Source organism: Acartia tonsa, chromosome 11 (genome assembly GCF_053477335.1).
Source record: "Acartia tonsa isolate MP-2025a chromosome 11, ASM5347733v1, whole genome shotgun sequence".
Lineage (NCBI taxonomy): Eukaryota > Metazoa > Arthropoda > Copepoda > Calanoida > Acartiidae > Acartia > Acartia tonsa.
Window position 1 is genome coordinate 2053527 of NC_137270.1, and position 22318 is coordinate 2075844.

Sequence of the window (22318 nt, forward strand, 5' to 3'; positions counted from 1 at the left end):
AGAATAAATAGACTCGGTTAGACGATTTAAAACTTCCTTGTTTTTTTTTACATACAGACAAACTTTTTGAAGACTTATATTTTGTATAAGGGTATATATAAGACAAAAAAGCACTGAAAGGCATTACAAAAGCTGAGCTTGCTGATAAAATAAATATTTAAACATGAATTTCCACATGTTAAACATTCTACATGGAAACAAGTTTGATATTGAAAATATTTACCGTAACCCATAATATCTGGGTGGGGACATTGAACTGTAAATTACAAAGGTACCAAATATTTGTCTTGTTTATTGGCTCAAAAAAATTAGTACTTTTTTAAATTTGTTTGTTTCGAGCTAGAAGAACCAAACTTTTCATGAAAGGAATAAACACGATTAAGCTCTTTATGAGAAACAAGTATGACAACATCCATAAAAGTGGAGCGTTAACAATAGACAATTAAAAAGCAAAGTTAAGAGTTGGTATCATAAACAAAAAGTGTGACACACAAAATAAAGTGTGACAGACAAAATAACTTTTAGAAAACTACTATTTATGAGGTCTCAATAGGTATACAAATGTTCAGAAAATATTATTTTTTCATAAAAAATACATTTATTATTATACATAAATATCAAAGCAGAACTGGCAATTGAATAGGTGTTTTATTTATGGAATATGGATCAGTATTAGGTTAATAAAAAGCTTTGGCGTCTCGTTTCTGGGCAGGCCAGAAACCACGTGCTCGAATGCTAGGGAGTTAAGACTGCCGACGGCCTAGACATATAGGCTTGCAATCTACCGAATATAGACAAGAGGTGAGATGTTCACACAAAGGCCTATATATATCAACTGACTCTGGATACAGCAGGATAGGACAAGGTGGCGGTTCATCAGTGTAGGTCTGACTCAGTTGGAGAACTACAGGAATGTGGACAGGGATAGATATGTATATATTCAGATAATAGAAGCAGAATGCCACATAATGGTGGAAAAGTTTAATTACATTTTACAAAAAGGCATAAAATTAATTTGTTTCAAATATAACTAGAGACTGCACCCCTTAAAGGGTTGAGTAGAGCAGAAAATTAGTGTATAACCATTCCTAAACATAAGAGAAGCTTCCCTAAAATGGATTACTCAATTGGTTCAAAGTTATCAAATTCTTCAGCTACAGACAAAAACAGATTCTTGATTTTTATATAAGAACCCACATTAGAAATGCAAAGACAAATAAATTAGTCTGGTCGAAAGTGGACTTTGACTTTACAAAACTAGAAATGTTATAATGTGTTGTGTTTTCAGCTGTGTTATTAAATGCAGGGATATAAAGGGATAAGACAATGGCCGATAAATTGATGTATATCCCCAATGTTAAAACAAAAATTTACTCCTTCCGTAGATAACAGTTAGTAGTTGAAACGTTTGGACACTCATCTTAATGAACCAATCAATCAGTTCAATAAAAAGACCCAAACGAATAAGAAAACGTAGTTCAAAAACTTTGGGGACTAGTATGTAATATACAGCCCAATGTCCCCTTCCTCCGTGTAAAAATATCAAGTACAATCAATACAAACTAATTAAATGCATAGAAAATAAGGATGATATATATAATATAATATTAGAAAACTTAATATTAGTTAAAATATCACAAAATGATAACTAACGTGTTTTATCATTAAATGTCAAAATTGTAATTAATGGCCAAACCCTGATATATTGTCATGGCTATTAGAATTTTAAAAAAGAGCTTTATTCAGACCAAAAACACTTATCATAAGGGGGGAATAAAAATAGACAAAAACCTGCTAGAAAACAGTCCAACCGCTATTGGTGTTTTATATTTCTTTATGCTTCTTTAATGTTGAGAATATTAGACAAAGTTTTTGCCATGTATCTTGATTCCTTGAATGGGAGCAGAGAAAATCACGTTTCCCCACTTAGTCTCTAACGAAAGTACCAACATTTGGAATTATAGAGTAGCTTCACTTCTAATTAAGGGATAGATAGACAACAGTTTATATTTAAAACTTCATATTTTTAAATTTTGTTGAATTAAATCGATCATTAGACATTTTCAAAGGGGGGAGGCGGATATGCCACTTTTTGAAACCAAAAGTAAAACGCGCATGATCTCAGCCCATAAAAGAGTTATAGCTTTAAAATTCGGCACAGCAATTGCTTTTGTGGAGAACAATATGGAACTGTGAAGAAACGGCGACGGAACAGCCGTTCCTGCCGAAAACCGCCGTTTCCCAACGAATTTTTTTTTGCCTCATCTAGCCATGATAGACAATTTTCAATCATCTGAGAATTTTTCTAATTTCCCTTTTTATCACTTGACACTAGTAGGATTTTATACTTGCAATTTTTTTAATAGGTATTGACATGTGAAAATATAAGTGAAATTTTTATTAGAAAAAAGTTTATCTCAGATGATTGAGAACTGTCTAATTTGCCGAAAAAAGGGAAAATAAATTTCGGCAAGAAACGGCGGTTTTCGGCGGGAGCGGCGATTCCGCCACCGTTTCTTCACAGTTCCATACTGTTCTTCACAGAACCAATGAACTGCTATGCCGAATTTTAGAGCTGTAACTATTTTATAGGCTGAAATCATGCGCGTTTGATATACAAAATTACTTCTTCTGTAGATTACAATTATTAGTTTAAACGATTGGACACTCAACTAAATGAACCAACCAATCAAAATACAATAAAAGTCCCCAAAGATTTTAGAAGGACAAATAAGAAAACGATATTATAAAACTTTGGGTACTATGTTCCCTTCCCTCCCCATTTTTTTGTGCTTGTCGCTACCTATGGATGTTGCCATCCTTGAGTATATATTTATATAATTTCGTTTTATATATTAAGTTTTAATTAAGTCTGTAAAACAATAATCAAAATATATTGAATCAAATATATACATCATAAATATATGTTTAACTTACCGGTTTTTAATTATCATTTCTTGAAAAATAAATTATTAACAAAGCAAGTAGATAACCAAAAAAAATTCTTAAACATAATATTATAGAATTCACTACATTTAACCAAAAACGATTATTTATCCGGAATTTTTCCCCTAACCTTTTAATATTACAACAGCGCATTTTCTCTTTCTTTAAAACTTATTGTGTCTGCTTTCTCTCTCTGTTTTCTTTTCTTTTTAATTTTGGCGACAATTTCAGCTGATTTGGACGAATTTTTTCGCTTACTAATATTGACAAATTTAGCTGACTTTGCTGCGAATGTAAAAGATGATTTTTTTCATCAAAAAATCTAACGAATAATTCGGCACCATCCCAGTTGAGGAGTGAGATTCTACCCCATGTGAAAAAATAAACCCCCCCCCCCCCGCCATCTGTCAAAATAAACCCCCCCCCCCGGCATCATGTGATTTGTACCCCATCTTAAATTTTGGTCCCTGTAATTTTCAATGTATAAAACAAAGCTTGGTGGTAATAAACTATGAGTTATAGGGGTAAAATATTACATATGGGGTAAGTTTTAAAATATGGGGAACAAAAATCACACATGGAGGTCCAAAAATTAATATGGGGTCATTTTTTCATGATGGGGTAGCTTCAAGTGCTTATATCTGGAGAACCGTAAGAGATAGAGGCCTAGTTGCTTGACTGTGGTAACTCAGATTTACATAAGAAAGCCATTTATGCACATGGGGTGTCAAAATTTGAGATGGGGTATTTTTTTCATGATGGGGTGTCAAAATTTGATATGGGGTATTTTTTTCATGATGGGGTAAGTTTGAGTGCTTATATCTGGTGAACCGTAAGAGATAGAGGCCTAGTTGCTTGACTGTGGTAACTCAGATTTAAATAAGGAAGCCATTTATGCACATGGGGGACCAAAATATGATATGGGGTATTTTTTTCATGATGGGGGTAGTTTCAAGTGCTTATATCTTGAGAACCGTAAGAGATAGAGGCCTAGTTGCTTGACTGTGGTAACTCAGATTTAAATAAGGAAGCCATTTATGCACATGGGGGACCAAAACATGATATGGGGTATTTTTTTCATGATGGGGGTAGTTTCAAGTGCTTATATCTTGAGAACCATAAGAGATAGAGGCCTAGTTGCTTGACTGTGGTAACTCAGATTTACATAAGGAAGCCATTTGTGCACATGGGGGACCAAAACATGATATGGGGTATTTTTTTCATGATGGGGGTAGTTTCAAGTGCTTATATCTAGAGAACCGTAAGAGATAGAGGCCTAGTTGCTTGACTGTGGTAACTCAGATTTACATAAGGAAGCCATTTATGCACATGGGGGACCAAAATATGATATGGGGTATTTTTTTCATGATGGGGGTAGTTTCAAGTGCTTATATCTAGAGAACCGTAAGAGATAGAGGCCTAGTTGCTTGACTGTGGTAACTCAGATTTACATAAGGAAGCCATTTATGCACATGGGGGACCAAAATATGATATGGGGTATTTTTTTCATGATGGGGGTAGTTTCAAGTGCTTATATCTGGAGAACTGTAAGAGATAGAGGCCTAGTTGCTTGACTGTGGTAACTCAGATTTACATAAGGAAGCCATTTATGCACATGGGGGACCAAAATATGATATGGGGTATTTTTTTCATGATGGGGGTAGTTTCAAGTGCTTATATCTGGAGAACCGTAAGAGATAGAGGCCTAGTTGCTTGACTGTGGTAACTCAGATTTACATAAGGAAGCCTTTTATGCACATAGGTGACCAAAATTTGATATGGGGTATTTTTTTCATGATAGGGGTACTTACAAGTGCTTATATCTGGAGAACCGTAAGAGATAGAGGCCTAGTTGCTTGACTGTGGTAACTCAGATTAAAGTAAGGAAGCCATTTATGCACATGGGGGTACATAAATTAATATGGGGGTCATTTTTCTATGATGGTGGGCAAAAATTGAATATAGGGGCCAATTTTTTATGATGGGGTTGGGGGTTGAAATTAGGTTAGGTTAGGTGAAGTTAGGTTAGGTTAGGTTAAAATGGATTAGGTTAGGTTAATATGGGTTAGGTTAGGTTAAGATGGGTTAGGTTAGGTTAAAATGGGTTAGGTTAGGTTAATTTTATTAGGTTAGGTTAAGATGGGTTAGGTTAGATTAAAATGGGTTAGATTAGGTTTAGTTGGTTCATGTTAGTTTAAAATTGGTTAGGTTAGGTTAGGTTAAGTTAGGTTAGTTTAAGATTGAGTAGCCCTGCAGAGTTAGGGTCTCCTGCACAGGTTAGGTAATATTGAGAAGCCCTGCAAGGTTAGGGCCCCCGGGGGGGCCTAACCTTGCAGGGCTCCTCAATATTACCTAACCTAACTTAACCTAATTCCCTCTCCACCATAACAAATGGCCCCTATATTCAATTTTTACCCACCATCATGAAAAAAAACAACCCCATCAAATTTTGGTACCCTATGTTCATGAAGGGATTAGGAAATATTGAGTAGCCTTGCAGAGTTAGGGTCTCCTGCACAGGTTAGGTAATATTGAGGAGCCCTGCAAGGTTAGGGCCCCCGGGGGGCCCTAACCTTGCAGGGCTCCTCAATATTACCTTACCTAACTTAACCTAATTCCCTCTCCACCATAACAAATGGCCCCTATTTTCAATTTTTACCCACCATCATGAAAAAAGAAACCCCCAACAAATTTTAGTACCCTATGTTCATTAATGGCTTCCTTATGTAAATCTGAGTTACCACAGTCAAGCAACTAGGCCTCTATCTCTTACCGTTCTCCAGATATAAGCACTTGAAACTACACCCATCATGAAAAAATACCCCATATCAAATTTTGGTCCCCCATGTACATAAATGGCTTCCTTATGTAAATCTGAGTTACCACAGTCAAGCAACTAGGACTCTATCTCTTACGGTTCTCAAGATATAAGCACTTGAAATTACCCCCATCATGAAAAAAATACCCCACATCATATTTTGGTCCCCCATGTTCATAAATGGCTTCCTTATGTAAATCTGAGTTACCACAGTCAAGCAACTAGGCCTCTATCTCTTACGGTTCTCCAGATATAAGCACTTGAAACTTCCCCCATCATGAAAAAAATACCCCATATCATATTTTGGTCCCCCATGTGCATAAATGGCTTCCTTATGTAAATCTGAGTTACCACAGTCAAGCAACTAGGCCTCTATCTCTTACAGTTCTCCAGATATAAGCACTTGAAACTACCCCCATCATGAAAAAAATACCCCATATCATATTTTGGTCCCCCATGTGCATAAATGGCTTCCTTATTTAAATCTGAGTTACCACAGTCAAGCAACTAGGCCTCTATCTCTTACGGTTCTCCAGATATAAGCACTTGAAACTACCCCCATCATGAAAAAAATACCCCATATCATATTTTGGTCCCCCATGTGCATAAATGGCTTCCTTATGTAAATCTGAGTTACCACAGTCAAGCAACTAGGCCTCTATCTCTTACGGTTCTCCAGATATAAGCACTTGAAACTACCCCCATCATGAAAAAAATACCCCATATCATATTTTGGTCCCCCATGTTCATAAATGGCTTCCTTATGTAAATCTGAGTTACCACAGTCAAGCAACTAGGCCTCTATCTCTTACGGTTCTCCAGATATAAGCACTTGAAACTTCCCCCATCATGAAAAAAATACCCCATATCATATTTTGGTCCCCCATGTGCATAAATGGCTTCCTTATGTAAATCTGAGTTACCACAGTCAAGCAACTAGGCCTCTATCTCTTACAGTTCTCCAGATATAAGCACTTGAAACTACCCCCATCATGAAAAAAATACCCCATATCATATTTTGGTCCCCCATGTGCATAAATGGCTTCCTTATGTAAATCTGAGTTACCACAGTCAAGCAACTAGGCCTCTATCTCTTACGGTTCTCCAGATATAAGCACTTGAAACTACCCCCATCATGAAAAAAATACCCCATATCATATTTTGGTCCCCCATGTGCATAAATGGCTTCCTTATGTAAATCTGAGTTACCACAGTCAAGCAACTAGGCCTCTATCTCTTACGGTTCTCCAGATATAAGCACTTGAAACTACCCCCATCATGAAAAAAATACCCCATATCATATTTTGGTCCCCCATGTGCATAAATGGCTTCCTTATGTAAATCTGAGTTACCACAGTCAAGCAACTAGGCCTCTATCTCTTACGGTTCTCCAGATATAAGCACTTGAAACTACCCCCATCATTAAAAAATGACCCCATATTAATTTTTTGACCACCATGTGTGAGTTTAAACCCCTTGCTTCAATTTTAATATCATAGCATTGTTTGCTACCCCATCTGTGTTTTTCAACCAATCATCATGTTTGTTGACATCCAGAAAAATGTATATTATGTAGTTCAATAATCTGCCACTAGATGTTCCTATTTCAAACAAACTATTGTATTTTTTCTTCAATGGAGCCAAATTTTTATCTTAAAATATTAGGTAAAGTAAAGTATTAGAATATGTTGGTGATTTAGTATAAAAAAAGTCTTTAAACTGTTTTTAAACTGTTTTTGAATGGGGGGTCAAAAATATACTAGGACACCTATAGAATCAGACTGCAGAGCCCAAATTTGAATTAAGTCCCCAATAAACTTTTTTTGGGGAATTTAAAAATTAATTTTTACTGTTGCTCTGGTCATTTTTACCAGATCAAAAGGTCTTTTTTTATTTCGTGTAATATTGTAACTTAGTGAACAATTTTATATAATTCACTTTATACTGATACAATAAAAAAAACATTACTCTGTTCAATGGAAATAATGTTTTTTTCTAAAACAATAAATTTCAGTGAAAAATCTGACATAATACAATAAAAAACTAATGCTGAATTTAAGCCAATAAGGAATCTTCTTTCATTTCAATTCTTTATAATTTCCGAAAGAGTGTTTTTACAAAGTGACTTATTTCAAATGTAGTTAAATAATTGTATTTAATAAAAATGAAAAGAATGAAAACCCTACTCATAAAAGATACATACTTTTTAAAAATATTTCAAAAAATATGTTTGAATAATCTTATTTTATATGATATTTGTATATGTGACAAAAATAAATTTGTTGTATTGCATAAACATTTGTTGTCATCTTAATTTATTTAACCCTTTACAGCCAATTTTTATGTGTTTTAATGTATAATAGACATGAAACATTTTTATGTTAATTCATTGATATATTGTAAAGAATTAATTTTTAATTAGTATTGATAGATAAAATCAAAAGACCTAACTTTACTGTATACTAGCATACAATATTTACGAAGCAAGACACTCTAAAAGCTGAGTATTTTACCTACAAAGGAAAGAAACATCACGATTCAGTAAAAATTATTTAATCCATAGTAAAAAATAAACTTTAAAATCCTAATAAAAATCGATGTGGGCAATTGTTTTCATTTTTGGCTTTGCAGTATGATTTTACAGGTGTCAAAGTATATTTTAGATATACCTTTTAAAAATAGTTTAAAAACAGTTTAAAAAGAAATAAAAAAAATAAATAGAGGCATTTTCAAATTTTATTCAAAATATAGGAAAATATAGAAGAGTGAAAGGCATAGCTTCACTACAGTGGAGTATGGTAGCTTATGCTACCCTAATATAAATTCTTTCGCGCGAGGCTCACTCGCAAACCCCTCCAGACTCTCCCCTCCCCCCTACCCAGATTTTATTTCCCCTTCTGCCAATCATTCCCCCATCTGTCAAATCAGACCCCACCTTCCAATCCTGGCCCCATGTTCCTTTTTAGACCCCATCCTTCATTTTTGTCCCCTGTTCAATAATTTATCCCTTCTCTGACATTATTTTGTTTCTCTTGGAGAGGTACAAAATATGAAGATGGGGATAAATTAACATGATGGGGACAAAATAATAAGATGGGGTAAAAATTTCATGATGCCGGGGGGGGGGGGTTTAATTTGATAGATGGCGGGGGGGGGGGGTTTATTTTTTTAGATGGGGTAGAATCTCACTCCTCAACTGGGAACTTGCCGAATAATTCTTAGAAAATGCGCAAAAAAAATCAGGAATACTTTTGTCGAAAAATAAAAACAGCTTCATTCAAAAGTTTAAACGCAAAAAATTCGTTTTATTTATATTTACAATTTGCACCAATAAGAGGCGAGGAAATATTTCTGCTAAAACATCTGACCAATCAGAATCAAGAAAATTTGGACTAAAACTTTGTAAACAAAAATCCTCTGGGTAAATTTTTGTCATAATTTCTGAAGAATAAAATATATTGTATTCATTTTTAATTGTTAAAAAAATTTTTTTCTGTAAAAAAAGACGTTTTTATTAAAAAAGGATATATGTTTTATGAAAATCTATCAATTTAGATATATTTTGTAAAAAGGAAAATATATCACGGAAAAAAAATGTAAAAGACCGTGTCATAACCGGTTTTGCAAGCAGAAAGGACAAATAAGAGATGATTACCAACGGTGCCAGATGTACACATTTTGTGCGTAATGTACACATTTTTAAATTTTGGAAAATGGACTTTTATAAGTAATGTACGCATTATCAAGTGAATGTACGCCCCCTCACCCCTCTTCCCTTTTCTCTTTCCCCCTTCCCTTTTTCCCTCCCCTCCCCCACAAATGTACACATCAAAGGCCCAATGTACACATTTTTTGTACACATTGATCTAAAAAATATCTGGCAACTATGATGATTACCACTAGCAGAAATGTCCCCCAATCACAGCTCGACAAAACATCACAAATTCTTGGTCTTGACTTTAACGTAAAAGAAAATTTTAAAGAATTAAAATAAAAACTGTTATGATAATTGTGTATATGTGCAAAATGTTGTAATTTAAAGGAGGGAGGGATGGTACATTGAGCTGGATATTATACTATTCTAAAAATCAAGTAAGAAGGGTTAGCAATACGCAATAATCCGCTGAATTTTTGAAACACAGAATCCGCATTTCAAATAGCGGATACGGATTGTTAATTGTCATGCCTTTTGTATGCTTAAAAAATTGTATTTACAATGTGGCAGACAAAAACCAAAAAGTATTTTATTTTTTCTTAACTACAGGTAAGTGAAAATGGTGGGTAGCATCCAAAAAAGTTTTGTATTTATCTTGACAATATAAAATATTATGTATAAAATTCTTCAACTTTGACAAAAAAAGTGGGTTTTAAGCTCTTAATCGCAAAAATCGTTAAATTTTCGATTTTATATCACTGCGCGCAGCTTTGTGGCCAATGTAGGCTAAAATTTTGGGGCAGTAAAATAAAAATGATCATAACTCCTACAAGCTTTAAGATAGATAAATAATAATTGGATTATTTAAATCTCCATTATCAGTAGTTTCAGAATATTTTTCAAATTTTTTTAATTTAATAACAGAAAGTCGAAAAAAAACCGTTTTTTACGAAAGAGGACTATCCACGAACATGAGCAAGTGATTTTAAGCACCTTCCAACATTGATCCGTAGTATTTTTTTAGTGAATATAATAGGTTTATGTTAAATATTTGGTTTATCGACTAAAAAGTTATGCTTCACCATGGTTTTATATGAAAAAAACTTTAAAATGTAAAGCATTTTAGGATACAATAACATCTACTGCTTTGTTGAGTTCAAAGGACAAAATAAAATAAAAGCATTTAATGCTGTAAATTGCAAAAGTACATTAATTAAACTGTTTAAAGTATTACAAGCTACCAACCATTTTTCTAAACATACATTTTTAATCAAAATGATATACTTTTGTGTCAAAGCTTTTAAACAACAGTTTGAACTCATCAAAACATTTGAGGAATTTGCACCAAACTATGCTTAACATTTCAAAGTTTTTTCATATAAAACCATGGTGAAACCTAACTTTTTAGTCGATAAACCAAATAATAAACATGAACCTAGTATATTCACTAAAAAAATGCCAAGGATCAATGCTGGAAGGTGCTTAAAATCACTTGCTCTTGTTCGTGGATAGTCCCCTTTAGGCTAAAAAAGTGAACATTAGTTCCAGTAAAATCCAGTGGACTTAGAGTTGACCGATTTGAATTTTTTTTTTTTTTTAAATGTTCATGAAGAATTTCTGTACCCCAAACATCTTTTTTTATATCTCTATTGTATTTGCAAGACAAATAATAAACAGATATTTTAGCGCCGTTATTGGTAATTTTTCAGGGGTAATTTTGTTTATCGGTGCTCAAAAATTATTTTTTTTTAAAGCATTTATATTAAATTCAAATAATTAAAAGTAGATATTCGGAAAAAAAAGTTCTAAAATATTTACATAAATCACTTAAAAATAAGATTTAAAAAGCCCTATTTTTCGTAAAAAATGCGCTCTTCCGTGACGGGTCGGAGTTGAAATCGGAGATTTTGTGGATTCTGCAGAATGCTCATCCCACAGTGCGCGCATTATACTTGACAAAACTGCAGTGAATAGCTTTTCATGCTTTTTGTTTAGGTTAGTTTAGGTAAGCAAGGGTTAGAAAATGTCCGCTCTAGGGTTTAGAATTTTTTAATTATTCCAAGGTCTTAAAAAAACATAATACGAAAATCCGCAATCCTCGGATTAGTTCTCTCTTATTAGGCGGCGGATTTTATATGAAAAAAGGGCGGATTGCCAACCCTACAAGTATACATACTACTATTGCTGAATTAATTTCCTTACTCTATACCTTAGAGAGAGCTAATGACAAGATAGCAGCCAATAATGTTGGAAGTTTCAAGTGATGTTGAAGTTCCTTCTCCTACAGCCGACTCGTGCAAGCTGAGGTTCAAATTGATCAAACAGGAACCCAAGCAACCATTGCTGTTGTACATACAGAACAAGCGTGCCCACTATCAGGACTGGTGGAGTGAGGACAATGAGTTCCTCATATCAGAGATTATTAAGGGGATAAGGGATAAGAATCTGAAGAGTATCCTTTCTATGGAGGAATTCAGCTCTGTGCAAGCCTTGCAGGAGCGGGCACTGGTCATAAGGCAAAAGTTGGCGAGTTCTGTTAGTCGGAACTGTTTTTTATGTGGACAACCACGCCATCTGCGAGATAAATGTCCACAGGATATCAATCTATGCTCAAGCCGAACTAGATCTGGAAAGCAATACATTAATATCTGCAAAAGCTGCCACACGCCTGGCCACTTTAATCACAATATAGTAAAAAAACAGTTTCAAGGAGTGACTCTGTCCAGCCGAAAATCAAGATTTAAACTTTCAAAAAATAGTATAAGCAAGCTTATTACCCAACCTATTTTACAAATAAAAGATTAAAAATATGAGACGCTTTTATCGCATTTAATTTCAAAATCCTGACTTTCAGCTAGCTAGACATAGACACAGAGTTTTCAAAAAACTACCCAACAATTCAATGTATTTATTTTTATATTCCTAATTGTATTTTCAGAAATCTTAAGAATGAGGCCAGAACTTTTAGGTCTGGCCAGCCTTGGTCTTACCATGGCGGTTCTAGGTATGTAGACTAGGCGCATAATATCATTTCCAGTATGGCTTCAAAACCGATTTTTTAAAAAACCGCTGGATTAGAACTGGTTCTCAGCCATACTGAAAAACATGCATAGCATCGTCTTATTGACAATTTTCTACAAATATAATAAAAATCAACAAACGGGTTTTAATCTTAATATGTCTAATTTAATATCTGCGGAAAGCTGTCCATAAAACGATGCAAAAATAACTATACCTAGATCCAATCCTTATAATAAAGTAACAGGATGTTTGTGTGTTTGTGTGTTTGTATGTTTGTACCGAAGGATCTCGCTAACCGCTGAACCGATCGGGTTCTCCTTAACAGGGTAGCTTCTCATAGGTCCCGGGAAGGTTTATAACTATTTTCTTGGAGGGTGGGATACCCCCAACCCCCCCAAAAAAATGAAAAATCCCTCCCCCCCAAAAAAAATATATATTTTTTTAAATTTTTTAAGTAAAATTAAAAATGAGACATTATTTTTTTCACCCGGCACCCCACCCCCCCCAAAAAAATTTTTTTTTACTTTTTCTTTTAAAATCTAAAATAATTCGACTCTCTCCTCCTCAAGCGCCCCTAGAGGCCTCTAGGGGCGTAGCCGCTAGTTTATAATAAGATAGGTACTCAGATCATTGGTTCTAGGACAAACGCAGGAGCCCTAAACGTCGGAGTAGACACTTAACCTTACCTAAACTATTTTAGACCATCTTTTAGGTTTTTAAAATTAAATGCGTAATTCCTGCGGGGGGCTTATTTGTACATTCATATATCTCAACATAACCTAATATGTATAGAAATACTTAATCAAATTAACATTCTAACACTTTTGTCTACTCCGACGTTTTGGACTCCTGCGTTTATCCTGGAACCTGATTACCTATTAATCAACATGGATGACAAATCTTCCTTATCAATGAAACAAAAGTTATGGGGTTAAATAGAAATTGAGCATAATGTTCATGTTTCAATCGATAAATTTAATTGACATCTTTAATATTTGTTAGGCAATGCTTACGTTAAACATCAACAGTTTTACCCGAGTGTTGTCTACATTACAAAATCAAATCCTAGTATGGCAATCATTTATATACAGGTTAGTATTTTGTTTTAAAGCGAAGCTTTAATATAAATATGGTCGGTCAGTCCGTAATAGTTAGCTATTTTTGTTAATTTAATCATGTTAGAACTGTCTTATTGATTTCAAACTTTGCATGTTGACTTCTATAACAGTTAGGTACGATTTAGAATTGTTACTTTAAAAAGTGCTGATATTTTACTTTTTTTACAACAAATAATTGTAAGTTATAATTACCTACCTATCCTATATATCTGATTTTTTGATACAATGTTATAAGTGATGGATCTCTATAATCACACTATGCTGTATTTACTATATATGTAGTTTTACAAAAAAAAATATTACAATTTTGTTTAGACTTATACACCTTCTAATTTAAAAGCAATAATTGTTATTTCAACAAATTATAGTTAATTTCTTAATTTATTTTTTTTCAGTTTCTTGTAATTGTGATCCTTATGGGTAAAATTGTGAGAAAAATATTCTTTGGACAGTTACGTCCTGCTGAATTTGAACATTTAATGGACAGGTAAGCATTGTTTTCAATTAGGGAGGGATTCTACTCTTTAAGGTTTAGAGAAATAAATCTATTTAATTCAGATACATATGTATATAATTTAAAATGGCATTTGAGAAAAGTAAAGTATCATTTAGAGAATAAATAAAAGTTGTGGACCATTGAAAGAAAACGAACTAGCGCGTTTCGTCGTACTTTGATAGTAGCTTTTGATACCTATGTTATTTTAGGTTAGATAAATTTTAATAATTGTCCCTAAGGGTTAGAGCCTACCTCAGGGGCTAGAAATAGGACATGAGCAACTGATTAAATGCGACAAATCCGCTACTTAATTTTCTTTCCATGATCCAAAGTTTTTTTTATACAATGAAGGCATTTTTCGATCAGGGTTTTTTAAAAATCAGATGAAATAATCACACCTATCCAGCTTTATCTGTTAGTCAGTACAACAATTCAATTTTTGTACCTATTTTTTTTAAAACTGCTATTATTAAGGTCATGGTATGCTGTAACAGAAACATGTTTAGCCTTTACAGTGTTCAAGTAAGTACCTAATCTGTTTAAAATATCAATTTAATGCTCAAAGTTAGATGGTAGGGGGACACTTTTTGAAAAGAAAACTATATTTCTAAGGTACCTACCTAGTCAATAAATAAAAGAGTTTCAACACTGAAATTGCTGACAGTTGCTTTAAAGAGGTACAATAAAATTATGAAAGTATGTCAAGTAAAAATGTAAGGGGAATTTAATGAAGAAAAAAAATAGTTTGTCTCAGATTATTTAAAACTGTCTAATTTGGCGATAAAAGATTTTTAAAAAATCGGCGGTTTTCGGCGAGAGCGGAGGTTTAGTCGCCGTTTTTTTACAGTTCCACATTGTACTTCTTTAATGCAACTGCCATGCAAAATTTCAGTACTGCAGCTCTTTTTTTAGTTCTTTCTTTGTTTTAGTTTTTGTTTCAAAGAGTGTCACACCCAACCCCCACCCTTTATTTAAAAAGTAAAAGAAACAAATGATGTAATAAAAATGATCTATACCCACTCTCATGAAATCTTTATCTTTTAGAGATGATCTTTCGCCCAAGTTTGTTGCACTGTTTGTGCTCCTATTATTTCTCAAATCATTCCACTGGTTATCCGAGGACAGAGTGGACTTCATGGAAAGATCTCCCTCCATATCATTACTTTTTCATGTCAGGGTAAGTCTATTTTTATTATAATGTGCAAAAGAAAAATTTACATACTTAAAAACTGTGTTTACTGGTATGTAGAAATCATGATTTTGCAACAAGGAAAGCATTTACAAACCTAAAAAACTATTTACCTAAAAATTTAAATTTCTTTAACAAATTAAGGAAATCCAGCTTTTGAAACATAAGTTCATTCAAGTCGTCAAAGAAAAAACAAACAACAAAAAAACATAGTTTCTCTTTAGCCATGAAATTAATAATACCTATTTATTTTAGTCTGGCTTAGAAACCGATCAATATCCTTTAGATTAGAACCGGTTCTCAGCAATGCTAAAAAATCATTTGTAACTTCGTATTACAGACAATTTACCACGAATATTAAGATAAAATTCATAAAGTTAATACATCCCGGGCCTTCGCCCCCTTATGGCTACCAAAACAAGTTTTAATCTTAATTTTTTTTTAATATCCACAGAAAGCAGTCTATAATACGATGAGATAAATAACTAGGTATTTACTTTGTTTTTTTTTTCAGGTATTATCTCTGTGTATCTTTCTGGGAACCTTAGACATAATTTTTATCCAGCACGCGTGCCACAGTGCTATGACTAAGGGAGCTAGTGTTCAGGTGAATTTTAGATAGATAGGTATATAGATAGCAGATATGTAGATAGATAGATTAGATATTATTTTTATCCAGCATGCTTGCCATAGTGCTATGACTAAGGGAGCAAGTGTTCAGGTCAATTTTAGATAGATAGATAGGTATATAGATACATAGATAAAAATAATCATCCAGTATGCTTGCCATAGTGCTATGACTAAGGGCGCTAGTGTTCAGGTCAATTTTAGATAGATAGATACATAGATAGCAGATATGTAGATAGATAGATTAGATATTAGTTTTATCCAGCACGCGTGCCATAGTGCTATGACTAAGGAAGCAAGTGTTCAGGTCAATTTTAGATAGATAGATACATAGATAGCAGATATGTAGATAGATAGATTAATATTAGTTTTATCCAGCACGCGTGCCATAGTGCTATGACTAAGGGAGCAAGTGTTCAGGTCAATTTTAGATCGTTAGAAAAATTGAAAATACTATTAGTTCTGAAAACATGTTTTCCCCCTCCTTTGCGAAAAAACTAGGGGTGCAGTGGAGGAGAATATTTTTTTGCATCCGGGGAAAAAAAATTAATCTTGTGCAGAATATACAATACACCCCTGAAACTTAAATGTGTGACATGTCTTTATGTTTAGTTGGTGTTTGGATTCGAATATGCTATCCACTTGACCATCATCCTCAACACGCTGATCAAGTACATCCTACATACAATTGATCTAAACAGGAAATTACAAATCATTTTTGCCATGATATAAAAATACTAGGTAGTCGCTTTGCCCCTAAAGGTAAAGTGGATATTTTCGCTTTTTTTTGGGGGGGGGGGGGGAGGTGTGAGTTAGTAATTTAAAACCACCACAGTACCAGTATAGAAACACTATTAGCTTTTCCCGAGATCTTGAGCTGCAGGAGAACAGACATAAAGATATCTTACTACTTTGTGTTATAGATTAATGCTAATTAGCATTTAAAGCATCGCTTACACAATTCATATTAACTAATGTTGCTAACTTCTTGAAAAATTTTCCTATGTATTCTCGTAAAGTTTCTAAATGATTTGTATTTCAATTTGTTAGTGATGCGCCTTGGGAAAATAAAGCCGTGTATATGCTCTATCTCGAGTTGTTTATTGGATTTATAAAGGTAAGATTTTAATTTTAAGTACAATTAAGTTGATTTAGTCAGTTTGTCAGACTTCCGCATACTTAAAAAAAAAATGGCTTGTTCACATTCAAGCTAGCCTATAAAAAGATTAGTGTAGGTCCAAATCATTGTTTGATACCTAAATAAATACAACGGTCGTCAATAAAGAAAATCTCGTAAAAAGTCGTTCCAATAAAAGCGAAGATTTTTAAAGAAAAGGGGTGTTCTTTATGTAGAAAACCCGTAAATCGTAGCATTTTTTATTATAACATAGATAGCTCAGTATAGTTATCATATTCACATACCTAGCTTCCTATAAACAGGTATCAAGGATATCATATGTAATTCGCAAATAAAATCTGGGTTTTGTAACAAAAAATATACCTATTGGTTGAGCTTTCTAATACATGATGTTTACAATATAAAAGCATGAACTATGATAGAAGAACGGTGGATAAACCCAGGGATCTAAAGGGATAATACAATGGAAGATAAATTGATCTACATCCTCAATGATGATATAAAAAATTACCCTTCTGCTGATTACAATTAGATGTTGAAACGTTTAGACACTCAACTTAATAAACCAACCAAAAAAATTCAGTATATAGTCCCCAAAGTTTTTAAGCCATAAGGGAATAAGAAAACGGTATTATAATACTTTGGGGACTAGTGTAATAAACGGCCCAATGTCCCCCCCCCCCTCCATGGGATAAACCTCTGTTATTTGTTATTATTTTAGGTGATATTATATATGTTTTTCTTCATGATAATGATGCGTATCTTCACCCTGCCCTTGTTCTAATTATTATTATTGTTATAGGTGATATTATACATGTTTTTCTTCATGATAATGATGCGAATCTTCACCCTACCCTTGTTCTAATTATTATTATTGTTATAGGTGATATTATACATGTTTTTCTTCATGATAATGATGCGTATCTTCACCCTACCCTTGTTCGCACTCAGGCCCATGTATCTCACAATGAGAGCTTTTAAAAAGGTATTATTATCCTATTATCTTCCCCTGCCCTTTTTAAACTCGGGCCCATGTATCTAACTATGAGAGCATTTAAAAAGGTATTGTAAAGTGCAGTTTATGATAAGATATTGCTGGTAACGAATGCTTCCTGGCTTCTGGGATTATTACAAGGTTCCCAGATCCAGCAGCACGAATATTCGCTGCCCTTGTTTGCACTCAGGCCTATGTATCTCACAATGAGAGCTTTTAAAAAGGTATTATATGTTTTAAAAACGTTTAAGCTTTTTGACTATATGGGGGGTTAGGGGATGTAAAGTCAAATGCATTTTTAAGAGGGGAATTACACCTCTCATTCCCATCGATTTGAACGTCCCCCTTATATTTTCTTTAAAGTAGGGTTGGGCAGGATATATAATATATATCGGGCCGGATACTGGATATCTGGCTGACTTATTATACCGATAATTTGGGAGGATATCCGGATATTGAAGTAGCAAAAAAAGTTTTTATTAGTTTGGTATATATAAAAGGTTAAAACTTTAAAAATGTCTGTCCGTATATCCATCTGTAAGCCCTAATGTCATTGTCTTTCTAAACATCCGTAAGTCCGTCGATCTCTGATATTAATAAAGTGTTACTTATATTGCTATATGGTATCAAGAATTTAAGGATAATGCATGTGACTGTAAAATAACAAAAGTAGTTAGACTAATAAATACAAAAAAACCTCAACTATCTTTCTGTAAAATTATGTTATGTCGCCATTCTCTGAACATTTATCTTATGTTTAAAATTGTAAACCATCTTTCGAATTTATATTTATTTATAATTTTAGGCCTTAAACGACGTTGTATTGTCGCGTCGTGCCATCCAATTACTCAACACCAGCTTTCCCTTTGCTACAGAAGAAGATTTGGAAAATAGCGACAATGTTTGCATTATATGCAGGTAAAATTGGAATTTAAATTGCGCGTCATTTAAAAGAACCAGGAAAAGATAAGATAAATAATTAGAGAGGAGAGGGGTACAATAGGCTGTTTATTACACTAGTCCCCAAAGTTTTATAATAACGTTATCTTATTAATCGACTTAACAACTTTGAGGACTTTAATTGAAGGTTGATTTATTAAGTTGATGACCAAACATTTTAACCACAAATTATAATATACAATAGGGGTATTTTTGTGTATCACAATTGGGAACATGCATCAGTTTATCCTTCATTTCCTTATCCCTTTAGATCCCTTAAAAATAATTTCAGGTTAGTCTTAAGTCAAGTTAGTCTTATAATAACTATTAATTGCTAATTAGGTGTAATAAAAAATTGCAGTGGCAGAAAACGGCAGTAGGTGCTATAGAAGTAGGATTGGCGCATTTTTTTTTATGAAAAACCCGTATAACTCGACCAATAAAAAATGCAGTTATTTAAAACTAAAGTAGAAACATAAAAAAATGCAATTAACCCCCCCCCCCTTAATTTATAATTAGGTGCTTTAATTTACATTTTTTTTCTTGTGCAGGGAAACGATGACAGCCCCAGCATGTAAGAAGCTACCCTGCAACCATATATTCCACAGATCTTGTCTGAGGGGATGGTTCCTGCGACAACAGACATGTCCAACTTGCAGGTGTGCTCTTTAATAAAAACAATAAGTTTTCTTCACTTTTTCGGATAGTCAATGTTACTAAAGGCAAAGGTCGTGCAATAAAAGAGTTGGTTGTGTGATGGGTGTACTTATTCCTATTAACCAGGGTGTTTGGACATAAAAGGAGTTATTTGCCTCGTCTTAGTTATCCTTTGTTGTTGTACCTGACCTTAAAGTGTCATGGACCGTATGAGGTAAATGAGGTACACTTAGCACTGGAAGCGTTGAACTCGAACACCCCAACATACTCAACTTCCTAAAAGAACTTTTGATATGTAGATGACCCAACGTATATTGAGTGTTTCATAATTAAGAACACTTTGACCTAATAAGAGCATTTGAACTAAAATGTTACACCCAATTATAAGGAAAATACGCGGAAAAAAATAACCCCCTTTTTTAGGATGGACATTGTACGACCGGGTGGCCAGAACCCCGCAGCCCAGCCACAACCAGGAGCTGGAGCTGGAGGTCCACAAGCTGCAGCTGCTAACAACTTCCAACAACAGGTTAGTATTTAATATGAAGGTAATGGGATGTATGTCTGTCTATCTGCCACACGAACCCTAATGACAGAAAGTTATCCCTCCTTTAGATTACAATTAGTGGTTTTAACGTTTGAACACTCAACTAAATTAACTAATAACCAACCAATCAAAGGTCAATGAAAGTCCCCAAAGTTGTCAATCTAAATAATAAGAAAACGTTATTATGAAACCTCTCTCTGAAATATAAATGATATAAAAAATGCTTATTGTCAGGTTGCCGCACTGAGACAACAACTGGATGCCCTGCAACAGCAAAGACAACAACAACAGCAGCAACAACAGTTGCCAAATATTCTTAATAATCTGCTGCAACAGCAGGCCAATTTGGTATGTTAGTTAGTTTTACTTATATGCATTTTGGAAAATACGTAGTTAGGTAATTTTTTTTGCCTTTTCCATCCATTCAAGAACCTGCAGGGGTGTATATTCTGCATGGGATCCCCGGCTAAAGGGGGGGGGGGGGGAATAAAAAAAGTTACTGAAACTATCTTTTCATCAGTAAAATAATGAGTAAATTTTTAGGGAATGATAGAATATCTCTATGCCTACTTTAAAATTCTGGCCTATGTTTTATTGAAAAATACAAACATAGTTATTATAGGTAGGTGCATAGGGACGAGTATAATAATAAAACAAAATTTTGTTTTCAAAAGCGAATTTTTTAGGGAGGGCAAGCACCCGCCATGCCCCAAACTCCTACAAGTACAGCAGCTGCAGGTCCTGGTCCGGCCTCACCAACTATTAATCCAGGTAAAAGGAACCAGGGATCTAAAGGGGTAAGACAATGGCCGATAAATTTATGTACAAGGTATTGCACAGGGGCTAGAAATAGAAAAAAAGACTTACTGTTAAAATACAACGAAACCGTAACTTCTTTTTTTTTATCATGATCCAATTTTTTTGTATGAAAGTCGAGATTCAATATTACATTCCTTAATTTTAGGACAAACGCCAGAAATGGGAGCTGGAGCCATACCTGGAGGCATGGGCAGCAGCCCCTCCATGGCAGGACGTCATCCTCCGTTCATACCTCTGCCACCTTTCCTCATGCCGGTTATTCCACCACCCATGCCCCCTCCAAATTTTCAGGTTACTTTTTTTATTTCATTATAATCCTTATAATAAAGAAACAAGATCTGTGTATGTGTACTGAAGGATCTCTATAATATGGTGCTTCTTTACAGTGTAGCTTCTCATAGGTCCTGGGAGGGTTTATAACTTTTTGGGGGGAAGGTCACCACAACCCTTCAAAGAGAAATCGCCAATAAAAAAAAGACCTCTATCACCCTAATTTTTTTTACCATCTCGTCCCAGAAAAAGATAACACCCACAATTTTTTAAGTCTTTTAAAACTCTAAAATTAAAAGTGTATGGTGGACTACACCTTCTCCACCCCTTAGTGTTTGCACAAGTTTTATGTAAAATAAAACATCCACAAAAGCAAAGTTAATCATGACAAACCAACACATATATTTGTACATAAAAGTCATTAATATTTGTATTAAAGAAAGTTATTGGCAAGTCTGAAAATTAGAAAAAATTGCTTAAAATAATTAACATATTAGTTAGGTATTATGCTATTACCTACCGCGTTTTCTTTTTACCATAAAAGTTCCCATGCGTAAAGATTATACCTCATCTAAATAGTAATTTTTATACAAGGTTTTCATTCAATAGGACGATTCATCTCTTTGTTCAGGGCATGTCCGATGAAGAGCTTAGAGAGATGGAGGGAGCAGAGAGAGATCATGTGGAGGCCAGAATCAGATGTCTCAGAAATATTCAGGTTAAGCTAATAACAATAAACCCGCGAGAACGTGTAGCGCATCCACAAGTCGTCGGAGAGGTGATATGTTTAAAATCTAACACCGTCATAACTAAAGACGTTAAAAATGGTTCCAACTGCTGCTATGTCAGGTGTGTGACATTAATAGTTAGAGTAGGGGGAATGCCTTGGCTCAAAACAGGCACAACTTATTACCATACAGGAAATTTCAACAAAATAATATTATATGCCTACACTAACGTTTTTTTTGAACTTGTAATGCATACATATATCAATGTATTCTATCTTTTATTAGGTATCAAACTTCGAAAGTTAAAAATTTTTTTTTAAATATTTAGTAGGAACCTACCTGTCAAAGTCAAATTG

General features: G+C 34.0%; 2 protein-coding genes and 1 long non-coding RNA gene across 3 annotated transcripts in view; 2 read left to right on the top strand and 1 right to left on the bottom strand.

Annotated features, from left to right (window-relative positions):
• LOC145331579 (long-chain-fatty-acid--CoA ligase ACSBG2-like) overlaps positions 1 to 22318 on the bottom strand; it is a 292684-nt gene that overhangs the window by 52318 nt on the left and 218048 nt on the right. The window lies entirely within an intron of this gene.
• LOC145331586 (uncharacterized) lies at positions 9716 to 12360 on the top strand. Its single transcript, XR_013883789.1, has 2 exons — positions 9716 to 9856; positions 11634 to 12360. It is a non-coding gene; the product is annotated as an uncharacterized LOC145331586 (long non-coding RNA).
• LOC145331578 (E3 ubiquitin-protein ligase synoviolin B-like) overlaps positions 12362 to 22318 on the top strand; it is a gene marked incomplete in the record, with an annotated part of 18634 nt that continues 8677 nt past the window's right edge. Inside the window, 16 exon segments of the mRNA XM_080176323.1 lie at positions 12362 to 12423; positions 13443 to 13531; positions 13954 to 14045; positions 14529 to 14576; positions 15099 to 15231; positions 15758 to 15850; positions 16483 to 16569; positions 16919 to 16987; positions 17892 to 17993; positions 18808 to 18920; positions 19493 to 19600; positions 20022 to 20127; positions 20380 to 20493; positions 20832 to 20916; positions 21110 to 21255; positions 21866 to 21952. Of these exon segments, the coding sequence (XP_080032449.1) occupies positions 12369 to 12423; positions 13443 to 13531; positions 13954 to 14045; positions 14529 to 14576; positions 15099 to 15231; positions 15758 to 15850; positions 16483 to 16569; positions 16919 to 16987; positions 17892 to 17993; positions 18808 to 18920; positions 19493 to 19600; positions 20022 to 20127; positions 20380 to 20493; positions 20832 to 20916; positions 21110 to 21255; positions 21866 to 21952 (1527 nt within the window).